This window comes from Thermobia domestica, chromosome 11 (genome assembly GCF_964235325.1).
Source record: "Thermobia domestica chromosome 11, izTheDome1.hap1.1, whole genome shotgun sequence".
Classification (NCBI taxonomy): domain Eukaryota; kingdom Metazoa; phylum Arthropoda; class Insecta; order Zygentoma; family Lepismatidae; genus Thermobia; species Thermobia domestica.
In genome coordinates, this window is record NC_137464.1 from 212849530 (window position 1) to 212871794 (window position 22265).

At 35.2% G+C, this 22265-nt stretch overlaps 1 protein-coding gene and 1 long non-coding RNA gene across 2 annotated transcripts in view; both read left to right on the forward strand.

Annotated features, from left to right (window-relative positions):
- LOC145664714 (uncharacterized) overlaps positions 1-6878 on the forward strand; it is a 143448-nt gene extending 136570 nt beyond the window's left edge. Inside the window, exon 3 of the long non-coding RNA XR_014127511.1 lies at positions 6763-6878. This is a non-coding gene — a long non-coding RNA (uncharacterized LOC145664714). The remainder of the gene's footprint in view (positions 1-6762) is intronic.
- An 11046-nt stretch (positions 6879-17924) lies between these two features.
- Positions 17925-22265, forward strand: part of LOC145665450 (uncharacterized) — a 42020-nt gene continuing 37679 nt past the window's right edge. Inside the window, exon 1 of the mRNA XM_081732758.1 lies at positions 17925-17985. Coding sequence (XP_081588884.1) covers positions 17925-17985 — 61 coding nt within the window. The remainder of the gene's footprint in view (positions 17986-22265) is intronic.

A 22265-nucleotide genomic window follows, 5' to 3' on the forward strand; every position in this document is an offset into this window, starting at 1 on the left:
GCATAACGTCTTCAATAGAACAGCGTAACGGTTCAATTGTGTATTAACAATGCAGCATGAAGTGTGAACAATAAATTGATGGAGATAAATTGCCTTTGTAGCGATGGAATGACTGCTAATCAGAGAGGTCCGTTACAGTGAATGCTCAGATAGCATCTGTTGCATTGAACACATTGTCTACAAATCAATTGAACATAGAAAGGACAACTGCTAAGAGCTACACTTACACTTACATACACACGCAATTAGCCAAAGCAATTACATGAAGCACGTGGCATTCCCCAGCGTACAGGATTTGTAACGGAAGCCTACAACAATAGTTCAATTTGCTTCATTGTAAGTTGAAATTTCCTGTGTGAACCCTTGTTAAGCAGAGCTCCAGAGGTCTTTTAAGATTCGTTTTTTTAAATAATAATAATAATAATAATAATAATAATAATAATAATAATAATAATAATAATAATAATAATAATAATAATAATAAACGCAGAAAACTATCAAAATTTGGGTTTCATGTCAGTCGTGTACTTAGAAAATAATATAAAATGAAGTGTTTAGTTCTAGGATTCCGTAGTTAAAACCAAAAAGAAAAACTATAAACGACAGATATTCAGTCCAAAAGTGTAAACTGCTAAAGAAAATTAGAAGTTTATTTTATTGATATTTCTATATATTTTATTGATAGTTACACCAATATCTATCATATCTTTAAGCGCTATTCCCAAACATACAGAGCTATTTCAGAATATGTATAAAATATTTAGTTCCTTTTTCATAACCTTACCCAAATTTAACTTTATAATATAATCGTAATATTTACTAATGCTTGCCAATAGTGCTTCTCTTAACATGCTTGCCATGCTAGGGTTAACTCTCTTGATCCAGAACATAATTCATCACTAGTAGGGCTATAGAACGGAAGAACATATATTGTAAACAAAAATATATTGTTACAGAACTTCAGTGAGAAATCGTTTTTCTTATAGGGTCTATTTTTCAGTGTTGTAACTAGGGTGGGGTAAACGAGGCTTGTGCCCCGGTCGCCGATTGGGAGGGCGCAAAATTGGGCAAATATTTAAGGTAACCGATTTGGTTTGATTGGTCAGGGGGGCGCTAAGGCGAGTTCTTGCCCCGGGCGACAACTAGCCTCGTTACTTCGCTGCTATTTTTTAACAGAAAGAACAAGCAGAACGGATTATAATCATAGATCAGTGATACATCGTTTATCCTATATCTGCGAAGCTTCCATGTCTCTAAAGAATCCTTCATCAAATGCCGTAGTACTCAATTCTACCTGGAATGGAATCGATCTTTACACAGTAAATAAATAAGTAATATACATTAACAAATAAGCGAATCATAAACTTACTAATCATAATACGAAGCTTTATTGATATTAAACTGGAATGGTAACAATTACAATGTATAAAACTATTCACAAAATCTAAGTAATAAAAAGAAATTCAGAAAAGAAATGAAAAACGCATTTACGAATATCACATGAAAGTAATTTAATACGTGACACGCAGTTATTTTGCAAAATGCAACAGGACGAAGTCGGTAGTTTTATATGACCAGTATCTGTAGGCTATCCACTCTGTAGGCTATCCACTTCTGTACCGGAAAAATGATTATTGAATTTAATGCTAAATGTCTTTGCAAAAAGAATTTGCTTCTATAAGAGTTCACGGCAATAATCTCACTGTTTCGGCGATTAATATACAGATATTTGAATACAAGGAAGAACTAAGGAAAAGGGACGGATTGTAACCAGAGATAAGTGAAATATTGCTTCTCTTATATTTTTGAACAGAAGAACAAGCATTAAAAAGAATAAGTTGTACTCAAAAATAGATGACTTTGTTTATGATTTTGAACAAAAACAAACACTAAAATCAATAATGAACTGTAATCATAGTGAGTGAGATATCAGTGAGACATCAGTGAGATATTGCTTATTTTATAATCAGCACGCAAGAACCCAAGAGTAAGCATTAAAAAGAACACATTCTTCCAAAGAATGGATAGTAATCTAAGACTGAGATATTGTTTACAGACGCGAGATACGAGTATTGGAGTATTGCTATCAGAGATATCAGATTCTGATAATCTGATAATGATAGATCAGTGAGATATTGCTTATCTTATAATTTTGAACAAATGAACAAACATTAAAAATAGAATGAATTGTAATAATAGATAAGTGAGATTTTGCTTATTTTATATCTTTGAGTAGAAAAAATCACTGAAATCAAGAACAAATTGTAATTATACCTCTGTGAGATACTAGTTATTTTATAATAAGCACATGGGAACGCAAGAGTAAACATAAAAGAGAACATATTCTTCCAAGACTGAGATATTGAGTAATCTTTAAAGACTGAGATATTGTTTATAGCCGTGAGATACGAGTATTGCTATCACAAATATCAGATCATGATAATATGACAATCATAGACCAGTGAGATATAATTTCGAACACAGGAACAAGCATTAAAAATAAGAATGAATTGTAATAACACATAAGTGAGATTTTGCTTATTTTATAATTTTGAGTAGAAAAACAAGTACTAAATTCAATAACGAATTGTAATTACACTTCAGTGAGATATTACTTATTTTATAATAAGCACGCAAGAACCCAAGAGTAAGCATTAAAAAGAACATATTCTTTCAAAGAACGGATAGTAATCTTTAAAGACTGAGATATCGTTTATAACCGTGAGATATGTGTTTTTGCTATCAGAAATATCAGATTCTGATAATGTGATAATCATAGATCAGTGAGATATTGCTTATCTTATAAATTTGAAGTGAAGAACAATCATTAAAAATAAGAATACATTTTAATAATAGAAAGTGAGACTTCGCTTATCTTATAATTTTATACAGAAAAACAAGCACTAAAATCAAGAACGAACTGTAATCATACATCAGTGAGATATTGCTTATTTTACCTTATAATAAGCAAGCAAGAACAAGCATTAAAAAGAACATATTCTTCCAAAGAAGGGATAGTAATTATTAAAGACGGATAGACTATTTATAGCCGTACAATTCGAGGGTCCTTACGTCATATGATCTCTATATTAAAATGCTACGTTTACATGTTTGTGATCAAGAAAAGTTTATATATTTGTGGTTAATTCTTTTGACAATGATATCTCGGGAACTACAAGCTCTAGAAAGATGCCATTTTCACTGAACGATTGCAAATTTTGTGTAGATTATTCAACTCTAATTGAATATTTAAAAATGGCCATTTCTTTATTACATTTTTAGGGATACACTTAAGTATTGAAATTTTTAAAAGTGAAGCATCATACCCTAGGAGTTATACATTCCAACACGACACATTTGTATATGGGGTTAGCATATCTCTCAGACGTTTGTTTCATGGCTAAATAATAATGGAAAACGAAGAACAACCATCTCTCCAGTCTAAGATGAATTTTTATTTGTTGAAGTATTTTGCCCAATGACAACCACATATCACTGACATTATAATTAATTGTGTGTATAATGCATTTGCTTATTATATACTGCATGCAAGAAGTAGGAACTCCAACCGGAAGTATTGTCAAATCACGCAAATGGTGCGAGATAATGAAAACAGTAATCGAAAAGATCTTTCCTTTATGATACCCCTTGCCGATTTTTATCAAGAGGTCCTTCACTTATATCTGTAAAGGGACATATAGAGATGTGAGGAATGACAAGGAGATTCATGCTTATATCAGTAGTGTCATTTCAGATGTGGCTTGGGGGAGCAAGACACCTTGATATATGTAAAATTTCGCGTTTTTTACTGACTTACTACTATTCTATTGATAAAATCTATATAAATCTCAAACTCAGGGGGGGGGGCAAATGCCCCTTCCTGCCCCCTCTAAATGGCTTATATGTGAATGATGCGCTATGTAGAGATCGCAGGCTCAGCTAGTGGACAGATCAAATGACACACATTTTAAATACTACATCGCTATGAACTTCACATTTTGAAATTATTCTTTAATTTTCTGTAATTTCAGAAACTACTCTCATACCTGATCATACAAGCAAAAACACGTATAGATACAAAAATAAAGTGTTCCAATACAGAGAATATTTACACCTTTAACGAACACTTTCTGATCAGAACAATACACTTCCTAATCAAAACTAAAATCAAATGTTACAGTTTCAAGAACTTAACGTTCTATTTCTCAGACATTCAATCTTTAATTTATTTTAGTTTTTAAAAATAAATGTATTGCTCTGGTCATAAAGTGTTATTTATTTATTTAATAAGTTTCAGAGTCGTAACGGATAGATTTACATCTTATACGGCGCAGAAAGACATAAGCTTGAAATACAAATATATTGTTACGATTGTAGAGTTTTGTATGGTCATGGAACAAAGTTTCTACAATGAGATACTCCGCGTAAATACGCATATAAAGCTAAGAATTTGTTTTTAAAAAGTAGAATAATTTGATATGCATAGTATATAAAAATTTCTAAACGAATTAGTTTATTGTAAAAAAAAAATCAAAGAATATTTCCATATTGATTTCATCTTCCTGTGATTCTTGGTAACAAATTATCTGTTTACAATTCAACCGATTAAAAAAATCTTTTAACAAAATTGCTTTGTCTTCAGATGAAATTGAGGGGGTTAGCGAACCCACAATTTTAAAAATGGAGAAAAATCAAGTTAAACTTAAGCACATGTGTTTTTTTTTTTTTTTTTGTACAATATATGTATGCACACTGTATGACACATTCAACCACTTGTGCTTGCTTTTGGTATATTGTACAAAGAACCATATGTGTTTAACATGATTTTCCTCCAATTTTAAAAATGTGGGTTAGACGACTGTTGCGCTAACCTCCTCAATTATTTGTTATACATATAATTGAAAATACTGTGAATTATAATTCTAAAGCACTATTGTTATATGCCGACATAGATTGATTAATACATTAATCAAAAACAAAACAACACAAATAGATAATATATTAAATAAAAATAAATTATTGAATGTTTTGATGCATAGTCATACTTTTTAATATTGTTATAAAATCTAAGAATAGGAGAAACACATGATCTTTTATAAGCTACACAAACACACATTTACTAATAATTTTATAAATACATATAAAATGATGTATTTATATGTAGTTAACTAAAGATTTTTAAAAAATAAACGCTTTTTCTCTTTCACTAACAGTAGAACACATGTTTCAATGCAATATATATTTTTTTTTATCAATGTTTCATATATAATGCATTTCTATGGAAGCCACCGGAAACAAAAGATATAGGAAGTACATGATTGTTGGTCCGACTATTGTTGAGCCACTAACTAATAGTAGATTAGATACTTATACTAGCTTATATTTATAATAGTTTTACTCGAAGTATTTTGCTACAAAATACAGTCATTGACGTAAGTTTTGAAAGTTACTTCACCACCATAAACATTATTAAGTACTCTGCTATTGGTATGTCCTGGTACTACTCTTTTTAATGTTAGAGCCTTGATCTTCAGCTTCCTCTTTTAAGTCCCAATATTTTCGCCTATTTTTCACATCATTAATCAGTTATGTTCTTTTCCTTCCTATCCCTCGTTTTACTTTCATCTTTTCCTCTATCGTGGTATGAACAAGACGATTTCTTTGCAATATATGTCTAACCCAATTGGCCTTCCTACGAAGGATTCTGGCTACAAGCATCCTTTTCTCTCTTACCCGTTTTAAAACATCTTCATTTGTTACTCTCTCCGTCCATTTTTACCTTCCTTATCTTCCTCCAACATAATTTTTGAAGCTTTCTAAATATTTCTTCTTTAACTTCCGTAATGACCAATACTCCACATATAGCATTTGACCAGTTTCTTCCTTACTCCAATATTAATCCTGCTAGTTTGGAGTGATCTTTTCTTGATAAATGCTCTTTGGCTGCAGCAACTCTTAACCTGATCTCTTTGGTGTAGTAAGTGCCTCTCGTCAAAATATTTCCAAAATATTTGAAATAATCGAGCTCTTCAAGATCTCTTTGTTCTACTCAGTAACTGTTATTTTCGTTATATTTGTTTTAGTCCTGATTCTAACATTACATTATCTTATTGAGCCACAATGAGTAAACTAAATTAACATAATGCAAAATGTCGTTTATTGTATACCTTCTTTTTATAAACTTTATGATCCTTAAAAGGTAGTTGACATTATGTCTAACATTGCTTCTGTTCCCATAGTAACATATATAAACACATCGTCTTGGTAAAATGTAAACAACAAAACATACATTGACCCATAACAAGATATGTTGTTTCTTTTTCTTCTTCTTTTTAACCTAGTTGGCTAGTGCATATTTTATAGAAAAGATCACACATTTTGCCCAAATTTAAAATATAACATATCGTTGTAACTCTAACTGGTAAGGGCGTGTTTCCACGGGATATTCTCTTGACTTTCGATTTTTCGACGTTGATTTACATTCCATATTGTTTCCTAGTGCCACCTATTTTGTCCATTACCTCCTGTATCTTTTCTTCGGTTTTTAGCTATAATAGCTGTCATCTGCATACTTGGCCTTGTTAATAACTTGCCGTCCAATCTTGAAATCTCCAACTTCCATTAATGCTTTCTTCATTAAGCATTCACTGAGTGACATAAACTATTGTACACACGAGCATAAATAGTAGTATTTTATTGTTTATTCTTGTATTAATAAGTAGATGTAATATTAAGTAATATTTATCTTCTTATCCATTACAGGACCTTTTGAATGAGGTAGCCACCTATCCATAGAGTCATGGCAACGCTGAAGGTGCTGGTGGCGCTATGTAGTGCTACCATAATATTTTTTCCATCAAACTCTCAGGCAGTACAAGGCAAGTTTATTTTCTAAAATAACTAAGCAAAAAAATAAATAAATAAATAAATAATTTTGCATAGTTACCAGTAAAAATAGATCTATATCTAAGCATTACATGTTTTATCAGTATTTTGGAATTAATGATATATACTTCCTTACACTTTTCTTGACGATAGAAGCCACTAATAGTTTATGGGTTGCAAAGAACCATATCTAAATTAGTACGCTTATTATGAAGTACCTGGCAAAAGGAAATCTAAGAGTAGTACTTCATTTTTGCTTCCATTATGTACAGAGACTGGTTCGTTTCCATCCGAATAAATTGAAGTTGTTGCTTATATCTAAGATAATCCATACCGCCACCATCGATCACGTTCGATGTTATGATTACCGGTATAGACTATTGCGCGACATCGCAGTTTTCACTGCAGCAGATTTCGTTGCAGTTATACTTGGTATACTATCCTTCTCCTACTTAAATGCTTTCATAAGATAATTTACCGCACGAACTCGACGTAATGAAAGCTGCCGTTTCAGAAGTCCATTATCCGCGAACGGAATAGCATGAGCATCATAGGGTATGTCGATAGAAATTACCGGTGTTTTGGCTATATGACTTGACGCTTTGCCTTTTTGCAGTTCCTCACGATGGGTGTCGTTGCCATGCTGGTATTTCGTCTGTGTACACTGGGGATACGACAAGTTCTTGATCATAAGTAAAACTTAGCATTGATTTTGCGTTTTTCGACCTTACGAACCTTTAGTACGGAATAGTACTGTTCATTTCATGACATTTTTGGTTTTTTGGAAAATCGAATATCTAAAACAGAAAGCGGTTTATCGATTTCAAATAAAACAACAGCTTTTGTTTTGGAAACCGAAACCGGTTTACGTTTCAAATACCGAAATCGATTTTTGCTTTTAAAAACAGAAACCAGTTTTTCGATTTCAAAAATCTAAAACAATTTTCGGTTTCGAAAACCAAAACAGGTTTTTCAGTTTCACAAACTAGAAACTGACTTTTCGGTTTCGAAAACTGAAATCGATTTTCGGTTTTTGAAATCAAACCGAAATTTAATTTCGGTTTTGAAATAATAAAATGGTTTCAAAACTCAACAACAAATGGTGATTTTGGTCTTCTCTCCGTTACAAAAATACTTTTACGCAGATAAGATTGTTCGAATTAGGAGAAACGTTATTCCGTTTCTTTTCACTTCTTTAAGATTACCATTCCCCTAGTTTTTGAAACATTCTCTACGTAGCCAGTGCTCGACACGAGAAATGTCAACTCTACTGCTGGTAGCCTATGTATTTTGCATACAAATTTCAAGTGCACCGTCCAATTAAAAACTTCACGATTTCTCTATGAAAGGTAACTGTATCAATGGAAAGGAGAAGTGTCGGAAAATGTCAAACTGGAGCATATGATTCATTTCGAGCATTGCATTACATACTCAGGGCCGTAATAAATCTTTTCGCTGCTCCGGCGCAGGGAGATATTTTTGGTGCCCCCAATCAGCTAGTTGGCCAAGGCGTAGGGGGGAGGATATTTATACCCTCTCAATCTTACAGGTTTCCATATCCCAGATCTTCTTTGGCAAGGTCTTGTGAGTTTCATTGACTTCCCTTTACATTGCAGATTTAATTGTAGTATATTTCGGTCGAAATATCTTTAATTTACAACTGACAGTTTTATTTTATAAACCATAGAGAGGCATGATGATTCAATGATGGAGTGCTCACTTCTGATGAAACGGTCCTTTGTCGATCCAAGGCCAGCAAGTTTGTGGTAAATAATATGAGATCCGTGGTTTTTCTCTGTATTCTCCACCAATTCTTCCATAGTCATTCAATTCAATTTTGTTATTTCACTCCTTTAGCCTCAGGGCGTAACAAGAGATGTTATTCGTATATGATTAAGTCATTGTTAAGGGAATGAAGCTATCATTGAACGTATAAAATTAAAGTAATTTGTTTCTATTTCTACGTGACTTTCTACTCTAGTATAACTGTAGCAAAACGTTTCCAAGTTTAGGTGAAACACGAGATTTTCTTTTTAAGACACTGAAGTCAGCCAAGGATAAAAATAAATTCATCCACGACCCATGTTCTCTAAAGCGCTTTGCTCGACTGTTCTAATGTGTATTTCACCAATAGTTATTTATAATTATAAGTTTGTTAAAAAAAGAGAAGAGAGATTGTATAATAGGTAAACTCAAATTAAAACTGAATCATCCATCAAATAACACAATAGCGTTATCATTTCATCTCTAAAATTGTCTCAATATTTTTCCACCTAAAAAAATAATACGCAGAATTGCAGTAATTCAATTCCTTCACTGAAGTGTTGAAAATTAAATTGGATTAATACTACTTACCACCATATTATCATAAATTTACATAAGACGTAAGGAAATATATGCAAAGTCGAGTCGTCACAAATCACAACAGGCTCCTTACTTCGGAGATATATAGAAGAATGCATGGCGCTTGTGAAAAACAATCAGGAAACATGTTTCTATACTGTAGTTAGCATATGAATGAGAGACTGAAACTGATATATGTATGGCACATCGAACTCTTTAAATTTATAGTGCTTTTGTGTTGGCATGTTCATTTGTTTAGTCATACTAGGAGTATGTTTCAAGGTACAGATTTTTGCGTTCTATACAAACTGGAAATCAATACTGTTCCGCTGTTACCTACTGACTGAAGAAGAATTTGTCTGTCTAGCATCACAGTTGGAAACTTTATAAATTAGCATTTTATTCTTGGATAATACCGTTAAACGAATTTCAGACTTAACGCTAAGTTCAACACCGCATGTCAACTAGAATTATTGTTCTAATATCGAGAAAGAAACTGGTCCCATGATTTAAAGTCGGACAGTCGTACTGATCTTTAACCTTTCTACGCCCGCCAGGGATTTGAACGAAATCGTAGACGTTCAGGTTGGGGGCCCTGGTGACCCCTCCAATTATCACAGGGTCATGATTTATACATCGTTGGAAAGCTTATGGAACACAGATTCCAACGAGGAAATATTTGGGCAACGCTTCTTGACCAATTCAGTGAAAAGATATCTTGTTTTGTATGGAATCGTCCTGAAATTAAACGTAATTTACGTTAAAAAACTGGGACTCAAAAAATTGGTCCATTTTGAACCTTCCTCCTCTCGGCATATAAGCAACAAGTACACATACAGGGTATTACCATGTAGTTAACTACTACATTGTTTGACATACCAATTTTTATGAGTGTACCCCTAAGGGGTATGGCCCCCAAGAAACGTGACGCAAAAAAACACAAACTTTACCCTCCCCCTCCGCCGTGGTACCCTCCATATACATGAAATGCATATCGGCGGATAGCTTCATCCTTTAGGAACACACTGATGGGAAAATTATCTTTCAGCTTAATTGAGGGCTGAGCAATTGAGCTTTAAAACCTTCACGCAACTGAAGGCCGACAAGAGTGAGCTATTGAACTTTAAATCCTTAACGCACCAGTTGCGTCAATGGACGTTTGAGAGTTAATTATTCCGAAAATACGATAACGATACCATACGAAAACAATAGGATAACGATATTTGCTGGTCATTATCATTATAAGCGATCTGTGATAACTAGCACACATTTGGGGAGTTCAGAGCACAAGGGAATCAAGTCCAATTTCAAAGGTGTAAGTAAAGGAACACAACGTTTGCATGATACGCTAAAGTACATGGTTACATTACTTTTTACATTTTGAGAGTAATTCTTCCCAATATCTGGACAAGAATCTCCCTGTTCTCTTTGTTGATGTTGTAACGACTTCGCATAAACATTGATATGCACCGTAACCCTATCATAACACAACTAAGTATCCATATCAATAGCTCCATATCTACACGGTTATAAATAATCCCCATTATCCTATACAACAGCCAGCAAATTCTAACTAGATAAACCGTTACGGAAAGATGATTCATTGATTCTTTGATTCATTTCTATACTTTTATTCTGCCAATATAAAACCACAGATCACGTAGCCTAACATCAACAAGAAGAGCAAAGAACAGCAAACAAATTCAGTTCCTTTCCTTTTCCAATTCACGCAATGCTTGTGCTTAATTCTTAACACTTTCAGCCTCTAAACGTACAGATGTAATCTGCCCTGCACAAGTATGGTAAAGAAAACCCGAGGGACATATTCAACCTCTTGCATCCACTGAATATAATGTTGCGATTTGTTTATCGTGTCATCGCAAGATTTCGTGAAATTTTCTCCGTTCGCCGAATGTTTTGCCGAGAACCGAACGTCCAGGGCCAGCACGGACACCAGGATTGGTGAAAGCAGTGAGAGAACGCATGCGCTGAAATCCACTCCGGAAACAGAAACTTATGGCCAGAGTACTGCAGATTTCGACAGAATAATGTCGCGAGCAATCAGGAATGATCTTCATATTAGAGCCTATCGTCGAACCCCAGGTCATCGCTTGAATTGCAGGCTTAAAACCATCAGACCCGCTCCAATGGCCCTGAAAACCTTTTGACTAATAAAAAGATTTTTCACCATGGAGGAAAAATTAAAAAAAAAAAAACTTGCCAGGACACCTGTAGAAGCGAAGGAATTAATACCACGGGTTCAGAGGGATCATCAATGACGGTGTAGTGGGGTATGCCCTCCCAAACTGTGACACAACTTCATTTCTACCCACAAGACATGAAAACTGGGGCCCAAAAGTACCAATGGATTGTCCTGGAGAATGTCGTGAGATCTTTGAACAACATAGTGTTTGCTGGGAAACCACGGATATTCCAACAAGACTGAGCTCCATTATGCAAGACACAGCTCATTATTTTATTATTTTAATTATTTTATTGTCTTGCCTGACTAATGTTTGCGACAGAATTTATGATATAATTAGGTAATTACAATCCAAAGAGTGGGGATCAAACAATTACGACCTATTAAAACTGAATCAAAATAATTAAGAAGTTCGAAATCAAGTTAAATCTTCTGTTTAACGTCCTACGATTATGTCCGTTAGGCCACAGAAGACAGGTGATTAATGAACATGAATGATTACGAAAGAGTTGATGGGATAAGAATGTGGGTGGTAAGAACGAGAACACTCCGCGAAAAATAGCTACCATGAAGTCACATATCCTATGTGACTGAAGAAGAACATCTCATACCAGACCTAAGTCTCCTATCATTGAACTATCGTGCTTCTTGTAAAAAATTTGGATAAGTTACCTAGTCATGTCTAGAAAATCCTGAATGAATCAAATTACAATCTCAAAAGCTTAAACTAAGCTACGTGATACTACCTGATAATTTTAAATAATAATACGCAATTAATCACCATTTAAAAAGTTTCAGTCAAATATTAAATCAACCATTTATAAAATTTCTTGCCAGAACTTTAAATTACAAATGAGTACAAAGGAACAAGCTGCATTGAAATATTGTTTTGAAACTTTTGCGCTTTATACCATCCTACGAAGAAGAAAAATAAATTTAATAATAATAATAATAATAATAATAATAATAATAATAATAATAATAATAATAATAATAATAATAATAGAAAAGAAATGAAACTAGATTTTGTGCAAAAACTAAATTAATTTCCCATCATTCTGTGTCCTGAGTTAGAAATTTATGCTTATAAGAGTGGTGGCAATTTGAAATAACTGCAATACTTCTTTTTTTTATTTTGTAATAAATAATTAAAATTATTATAGTCTATATATAAAACTTTAAGTGGTTGAAGTTTGCAAGTGTAATGCAAACTTGAATTAATCTTGCTACATGTTTCAATATAACTTTGATAAGTAAGCTTAACGATTGATATGTATGGTTTAATCGTACACATTATGAACGAAAAATAACTACCATTCACTCCTGGTCGCAGTAACATTTGATGAATAGTCTGCATCTGAACAAAATGGGAATCAAACTCAACTCCCCCTTCCCCCGAATATTTCAACAAACTTTTTTATGCTATTCAAACATTATGAAAGGAGACCCAGGTTCGATTCTGACTGCATAGAAAGAAAAGTAACGGTGATGGTAATTGAGGTAAAACAAAGAAAAGCTGGAGGAAGAATAGGACAATAATAGTGCCATCACAATTCGATATGCAAGATACTCATTAGACAGTAAAACATAAATGATAACGGGAGAGGCATTGGACCGCTCTGCAGCAACTAGTGTTGCCACGAGACGAGACGGGACGAGACTTCAGGCTGTCTCATCCCGTCTCGTGAAAAGCATGTCTCGTCTCGTGTCTCGTCTCGAAAAAATGTTCTCGTCCCGTCTCGTGTCTCGTCTCGAGAGGTTCTGTCCCGTCTCGTGTCTCGTCTCGAGAGGTTCTGTCCCGTCTCGTCTCGTCTCGTCTCGCTTGTCTCGTTTTGTCTCGTCTTGTCTCGTAAAAAATATAGCAGCATACAATGGGAACGAAAGTAAAATGTAGCAGGCTGCACCATGCTAATCAAGATACAACTCAGTTACAAGTATTACCCAGAACACACAAGACAAGAAATGTCACGGTAGCTACACCGTGAAGCTTTCACCTCTGGTGTATGTGGTACTCGGTTCGATCTCGGTTAGTGCCATGTGAGCTTTGTGGTGGACAAACATTGAATGTGTGTGAGGACCGCATGGCTCAGTGGTAGAGCGTTCACCTCTGGTGCTTGGGGTCTCGGGTTCGATCCCAGCCCCCACCAAGTGAACATTGTAGTGGACAAACACCGTGTGCGTGGGTTTTCTCGGGGTTCTCCCGTTTCCTCCCACTTTCTTCATTCCGCCATTTCATTCATTACTCATCATCACTGTCTCCTTTAGCCTAACCGGCATAATCGTAGTACGTAAAACTCAAAGATTTCATTTCATTTTTCGAATGTGTGCGTTTTCTCGAAGTTGTCTAGTATCCTTCCACTTTCTTCATTCCGCTAATTTTCCCATCATCATTCATTCGGCCAAAGTTGCCTAAAGGTCTTAAAAGTAAATTCAAATAAGCTCACAAGGCAAGGACAAATAGTTTACAATATAATATATCTCTGCTGTTAGTTGTTCTGAAACATTGAAATTTGTTTCACCAGTTTCAATACACGAATATACAGTAAATTGCTCATAGATACGTCGAAGATGAAGACACTAATGTCAAATAATGTTTACACGACAAGCAAAGTTCGATGTAAAGGTGTCACCATCCCCGACATTATCGTATACTATCAGCCCACTTGCTTTATAGTGTCTGTATATATATATATATATATATATATATATATATATATATATATATATATATATATATATATATATAGAGAGAGAGAGAGAGAGAGAGAGAGAGAGAGAGAGAGAGAGACAGATGGAAAGATATATAGATAAATAGAGAGATAGATATGTGTGTACACTTTGATTTCATATATTCCAGCCTTTAGGTTTCACAGTGTTAACCCATACCAATCCAAAAACTACTTTCCATTTTAGTATGTTTAGATTTGTTGCAATTATTTTTATGCGGTGTGTGTGCTACTATGTGGTGGTTGCCCCGTTTGTGTAACAAACTCGCGACAGTACACCCAGATTAGCTAGTGGTTAAAAAAAAGTTGATTTTTGGGCGGCCATTTTGGATTAAAGTTTCTTATATTGTCGTGATCTATTCGCAATCATACAACGTACTTCTTCATACCAAGCCGAGCAGTCTGCGGCGATAGACCATCGGCTTGAAGGTCCCGGGTTGAGTCCTGGAAGGGTCATGTTTATGGATTTTAACAGCATTCATTTTTTCGTATTGTGTCAGTGGGGAAATACTACGGGATAAAAGGATTTCAGTGTGAAAAAATTGGAGAGAATATCCTCCCCAGGATACTTTCATGGGAGTAAGGAATTAGTAAAAATATAGGATATACATTTTATAGCAGGTTTAAAAATATGGTTTGGGTATCCTATTTCTTTTCTGTTAATTATGTTCTTCAATGTTCGAATTTTTATCATTCTCATGATATTTTCTGCTTTCAACGGAGTTCCATGAATATTATACCAAATGTTCTTTACAATCTGCAAGAAATCATTTCTGAAGATAATTCAGGTCCTAATGAATATTATTCACTAGGAAAAGGAAGTATTACCCTCCTCTCAACATGGAAGCAGAAGGCAATTTCGCACTCTGGTCAGATCAAACATTTCCGCGTAACAAAACGAAGGTCCCCCTGTAAAACCTCTTCACCTCCAGTGTTATTGTTAGTACCATAAATTTGATGAAAGCAAACAATTTGAAGGGTTCGTCGATAATATCTTTGCTTTCTTTGTCCTTCGCCCGCCTTCCAAACAAAGAGGTGAATTTTACAATATGACTGCTGTATAATAAGCGAGCGATTGGTAAAATGGTAAAAGTGTGTTTTTATGTGCATGTGTGTGTGTGTGTGTGGGAGAGAGAAAGAAGACAACATTTTAGTTGGAAGATGACATACTTCAATTGCCGTTTTCGGTTCATATAGCAAAAAGAATAAAGCCACCAGAGAATAAAGACAAGTGTAGTCTGTTCTGTTCTCTTCCGCCATCTCAGCCAGAACTTTCAACTACAGCCTGTAATGAGTGTAGACCTTACCCAGTTTAAAAATTGAATAGATGGTGGTGGTAGTTCGGTTTCTTGACCTTGTAAAAATCTTCCCTGTTTTTGATTTTGATTGTCATCATTCCAGCCAGAAATGAAAAAAATGAGAATTCCTCAGTTTACAGCAAGGGGAATTAGGGACAAGACATTAAGGATAATATTCCTGGAACCTCATGTATCACGATTGTTTGATTCAATAGACAGAGGACACTTTTCTATGAAGGCTTTTCAACATGTTTTCTCACAAAGGGGATTTTCCTTTTGCAATCTATATGACCACTGGCAATTTTAATCTTCGCCATTCCCGCCAGCGTTTTGATTTTCGAGACACGAGACGAGACGAGACATTTCACGAGACGTCCCGTTTCGTCTCGTGTCTCGTCTCGTTGCCGAGACGGGACAAGTAGTCTGTCTCGTCTCGTATCTCGTCTAAAATGGCTCTGTCTCGTCCCGTGTCTCGTCTCATTTACGAGACGAGACGAGACACGAGAAATGTCTCGTCTCGTGGCAACAATAGCAGCAACAATGGAGAGAACAAAATCTTGAAACATTGTCACCTTGGGATCAATAAATTGAATCACGCTATACTAAATGCCAGAATTTCAGAGTCCCAGAACAAATAATAACGGGAGAGGGATTGAATTCCTCTACAACAATTAGTTGGACAATGAACGAGTGAATATTTTGAAAATCTGCACGGGACAATTATTGCGTATAATCATTATCTACAAACAGACTGACAGCGAAGAACATAATTCAGTATTCGTAGAAGTTATTAGTCATTTCTTGCACATATTAATTTACATTGAAAAGATAGGACGATATCAACGCCATCTCTTAACACAAAAACAAATTTTTTGTGGCTTTACACTATCCTTAATAGAACAAAACTGACCAAAACAGCAATTTATATTAATAATACGTGTGTTTTATTAACACAAGTAATAGTAACACAATAATTAGGAACACAAGTATTATTCGTTTTCAAAAGGCTATATTTTCAAAAGTATTACACATACAAATATGGGAAATATATGAAAATAGCCGCAAACTCACGAAGTTTTCAGCATAATCTGCAACTGTTCTGTATGTGGCCCTTTGGTTACACGACAATGGTTATTTTCACATACCTCTTATGGGTGAACGTGTAATACTTTTGAAAATATTTGGTAGCCTTTTAAAAACGAATGAATCAATTATAGTAGCCCTGCATATTTGGTATTTTGGTCAGTTCTGTTTTACTAATGCAGTGAAATATTTCCGAAACTATAATGAACAACGCTTACCTCTCGTGCATGGAGTTCCTAATTCGATTCCCGGCCAAGTAAGTTTGTGGCGGACAACATCGTGTCCGTGCCCACATAGCACAAATACGTCCACGGGATGTCCAAAACTGAGCCCGCAACGGACGACGGGACATCCCGGGATTATCCGAATGTGCTCCCGGGACATCCACAGGATTTCTGCGGGAGATCCAGATGTCCGCTAATATCCCGGGATACGGGACATTCAACGATACCACGAAGGGATGTCTATTGGTTTTCCCTCGGACCTCCTGTCCTACCTGGGACGTCCCGTGGACATCGTACTTGGGAATCCTTCAGGACGTCCCATGCAGGACGTCCATGGGATGTCTTCTCATTCTCCCGATAATCCCGGGAACCGAATGGGATGATTGGGATCAAAATGGGACATATCAGGGACGTAGTGTGCTATGTGGGGTGGGTTTTCTCTGTGTACTCCCGTTTCTTCCCACATTCTCATTCCACCAATTTTTCCATCATCACTCATTTGCCTTAATCATCGTCTCTCCTTTAGCCTAAAGGGTATAAGGTGGGACGTTAAACTGAATGGTTGAATTTCATTATGAGTAAATTTGGATAAGGGCGTAACTAGCAATTCTTCAATTTTTCAGGAGAGCAAAAAAACAAACGCCCTTATCCAACTAACCAACGTATTCACACACTATTTTTGGAGATAGGATTCGCAACGGTGCAGAGACATTACCTTGACACCACCTAGACACATACGGACATGCTCAAACTTGCAAAAAATATGTATATCTCATTTTACCGGAAGTAGGTCTATACGCCCTTATCCAAATTATCCCTTCATTTCATATAATGAACAAGATACAAGCTCACTAAAGTCAGTAACCCCGTATGAAAATGAGAAAGCTGACAGAAGGAAAAACAATAATAAGCTGGAAAGGTGCATTAAACTTCAAAGAAACAATGATAAACAATTTACGCAATCATTGTACGTAGAAATAGAAAAAAAATCTTGGTCACTTTCCACAAGGTCAGCAAAGAAGCTTTTTTTTCTTTCTTTCTTTTTCATTAAAAAGAAATGTTGCTCATTATTATACCATGGTTATAAGATTAAAAGAATAACGGCAAATGAACATCTGTAGGTGACAGATCCCGTTCTGCCTTGAATTAAATTGGTTATTTAATGTCCACGACTTGGCTGCAACGGCCGCTGTCATCTTCCCGTTGTGGTGCTCCAGCTCCAAGTACGCCAATGATGTCGCTGTCTCCTTCAGCTTTACCACATCCACTGCACACATAATTCTCGGTTAGTGGCATACCTCAGCAACGTAAGGTGTGGTCAGGAATATACAAGGAGAGGGACCACTTGCTGTTTAAGGAAAAGGTGCTCCTATATTGTAACGGATTCTTCTAGCGGTAACTGTCTTGTACTATGTAAGGTAATGCAAATCATTGATACTTTGACCTAAATATAGTTGAACATATATATTCAATTTTATTTTACCTACATTTCTTCCATAACAGTTTATTCTGGTCAAAGTTAAGACATTAGCAAGAAGTGAAACAGTAGAATCCAAGTTTCTAAAATGGGGAGGGACTTTTACGGCAGTAAAATATAGCAATGAGCAGAATTTATGGGGTTCGCATAATCAGATGATTCTGTAGGAAGAGTGATACTACAGACTCAATTGCCAATGCAGTTGCTAGACAGGAATATTCGATTTCTATTTAAAAGCATAATGAAAAGAATTCTCTAAACAATCACAGAGGAACTTTAAAAAGATGGATTATTTTTACCTAGCCTGTTAAGACTATAGAAAAGCGGTGAACTTAAAAAAAATGAAGAAATTACATTTTTAATTGCGATCATGTGAAGGGAAATTGTGGAGTTACGAATTCCTTGAGTTTTTTTTTCTGTATTGTTACTATCATTATTGCACTATTTTGTTTACCTTGCCTTCTTTATTTTGGCTTTTCTTCTTCTTAGAAAAATTCAAATTTCACTGCCAACGCAACTTCCTTTTAGATAGTTTGTTCAAGTTTTGAGTTCCTTTTCAATGTCGAGACTACATGAGACGTCGAATCCAGAACACCGTAATGCATTGAATGCTTTCTTACCGGAATCGAACCCAAGACCACGTGCTCCAAAGACTACGTCACTTTTTCATTTCTTTTTTATTTTATATAGCACATGCCAGGGGATCGAATCAGGGATCGTGCTCATCCAGAGGTAAACGCTCTATTACTGATTCACCGCGTCCCCTTCCCTAGAAAAAGTGGTCTTGGACATTTGACTTCGGATCACCAGGAGCAATCCATTATAGGTTCAACTCTCACTAAAGAACATAGACATTTTTATATGTTCTCAAAGTTTCTGTGTTCGTGATGCTGTCGTAGTTGATTAAACAGAAAAACCTTCTATCCTAAAGCCCTCCTGATACCGCCGCCAATATCCAGTATGCTTCGCGATTCCGCGGGCCATTTAAATGATTTTTAATAGTCTATAGTGTATGAAACAAAAGTGTATAGCATCACTTCTATTGTGCATAGAGACATGAAGTAAAAAGTATTTTGTTGTATAGGGTCTCTAGTTTATTTTTTTGTGGCATTCATGATATTTTTTTTTCAAATTCAGGGGGGCCACGGAGGCAAATTTCGAAAATTCTAAAAAAAAAGAGTAAATTTTGGGGGGAACCTCCCCCAAAACACCCCAGTTTTCAATTTGGTTTGTAAATAGTTTTATTTGAAATGTAGCCACAACCTTCCCAATGCGAAATCTGTTTAGGTGTTAGGACGAAATAGTAGACCCTATTATTACTATAAATTTTTATTATTATTAGTATTATTACTAATAGTAATAATACTAATATTAATACTAATGCTATTAGTATTACCAGTATAATTTTTTTATTACTATGTGTGAAGAGATATTCGACACCCAAACGAACCTAAAACTCCGTTTCCCAACCGGCCAGTCGCATGTCACATCGGGCCTTCTGTATACGCCAATATAATGGCTTACGGTATCAGGAGGGTTACGACAGTATCACGAACACAGAAACTTCGAGAACGTTTAAAATAATGTCTATTCTCTCCAGTGAGAGTTGAACCCATAATGGATTGCTCCACGTGGACCGAAGCCAAATGTCCAAGACCAAATGGGGCACGGTGACTCTGTGATAGAGCGCTTGTATCTGGTGCTTGGGGTCCCTGGTTCAATCCCGGCCAAGTAAGTTTGTGGTGGACAACATCGTGTCCGTGGGTTTTCTTGGGTACTTCCATTTCTTCTCATTCTCATTCCACCATTTCTTCTATCATTATTCACTTGCCTTAATCCATCTCCCTTAACCCAAATGGCATAATAGCAGAACGTTACACTGAAAAAAAAAAAATCATTTAATTTCAATTCATTTTTGGATCAACAAGATCCAATATATTTCAATCAACAATTTTCTTGTACGCCTTCATCTGGAGTGTTACCAAACCCAAACTATCAGCTAACTCAGTATGATGTGCTTATTCCGTAGAAAATCCGAAAACTCGATTTAGGCGTCGTTCAAAAATTTTGTGGCCCCTGATCCAAAAACAAATTACTGGCCACGATTGCAATCTTTTGATTCATTTTTTTGGATCATTCCTAAAATTCTTGACCAAGATCGCAATCTTTTGATCCATTTTTTGCTGGATCATTTCTAAAATTCTCGTTTCATTTTCCAAAACTCTTTCTGACTCTTTTTCAAGACTACCAGGCTCGAGATAGACATAAACACAGATAAATCAAGGACTGTTAAAAACGATAGATACTTTGGTTATTTCCACTGGCGGCCACAAGGTCAGTGGAAAGGGCTGAAAAGTCCAATAATATGCAATTTATTCTCCATTATACGACCAGCTTTGCCTATTATATACTATAATTAAATAATAAATTGATCACTAAGCAAAGCAAATTGATTCTTATTTTTTTCGAAATCGGATTTTTTCCGAATTCCAAAATTTTTCCAAATTTACTTTCCATATTCCGGAAAGTAAAAATTCCGGAATTGGCCATCCCTAATTTTTACTAATATGACTTAAGAACCGTTACTGCTTTGAAGAGATTTTATCCTCTATTTTTACGTAAACGATAAAACCATATTATCTATGTCCGTTATTATTATTATTATTATTATTATTATTATTATTATTATTATTATTATTATTATTATTATTATTATTATTATTATTATTATTAATGTTATTTCGGATTACATTTGTGAAATTACAATTTGTTGGAGTCTGGACTGACAGCCTATGCCATAACTAGAATTATAGATGAAACAGGGAGATTTTTTCACTACGAAAAAGTAACGGAATGATTTAAAGTTAAAATGAGAAGAACAGTGATGGCAATTCCAATTTATTCACTCTATAGGTGAAGTACAAAGATGCAGGCACAAGCCCACTTCGTCTACACAAGGTTTACAATTGTATTAAGATTGTATACTGTTTTCGACTGCGGAGGATATGCTTCGTGATATTACAATGATTTATTAATTATATGTTTTATTTCGTATGTTTTATTGAAACGAAATGAAATGAAATCTTTAAGTATTACGTCCCTCGGTTATGCCGGATATGCTAAAGGAGACGGTGATGAGAAATGAATAAACTGGTGGAAAGAAGAAAGTGGAAGGAAACGGGAGAAACCCAAAACCCACGCATACTGTGCTTGTCCACCACTAAGCTCACTTAGCGCGAGTTGGGATCGAACCAAGGACACCATGAACCAGAGGTGAACGCTCTACCAGTGAGTCACCGAAGCCTGGTATGTGGTACTAGGCCAACATTCTAGCCGTATTGCGGTATTGTTTCTCATGAGATCAGCGAAGCCCATCAGTGCGGGTCTGGTTTCTAGGAAAGATGGGTGACCGTTTGTACTCACTAGATGGTGTTACGATTGTGGCATCAAATTAGCGTCGTGCGGACAATTGGGAAGCTACTTGAAAGAAAAAAATAGCAAACTCTAGTCTGGAAAAGCCTGCAAAAACTTCGAGACAAGGCATGAGTGTCACTTTCTGGATGGCAGCTTCTCTAAGAATTGTTGTGCCAGAAGTTTAAGGTCTGTTTACGCGCTAATTGTTTAGAAAGTTCAAATGCAAATCATAAATATCGTTTTCACGTTTAATGTGTTAATTATTTGATTGATTTTACACTATCAATTGTTAAATGTTAATAATGCTTCTTAGTTAGAAGAGATTTTCAAGATTTTTACTGTTAATATTCTTCGTTCCATGATATTCCACAGGAAATTAAACTTGACTGTAGATTCTTGTTATTATATATGTATTTTCTTTTCTAGTTAAATTGTTGATATATTGTACTATAGTTAGCTTTTAAAAATCGTATTAGTATTAGCATTGTAGATAAATTTAAAACTATGAAAGTAACAAATTAAAAATTTATCAAAAATATTTCTAAACATTTTAGAAATTCAGACACACCAAAAACACTGACACTTTTCTTCGTATTATTCAATGATGACAGC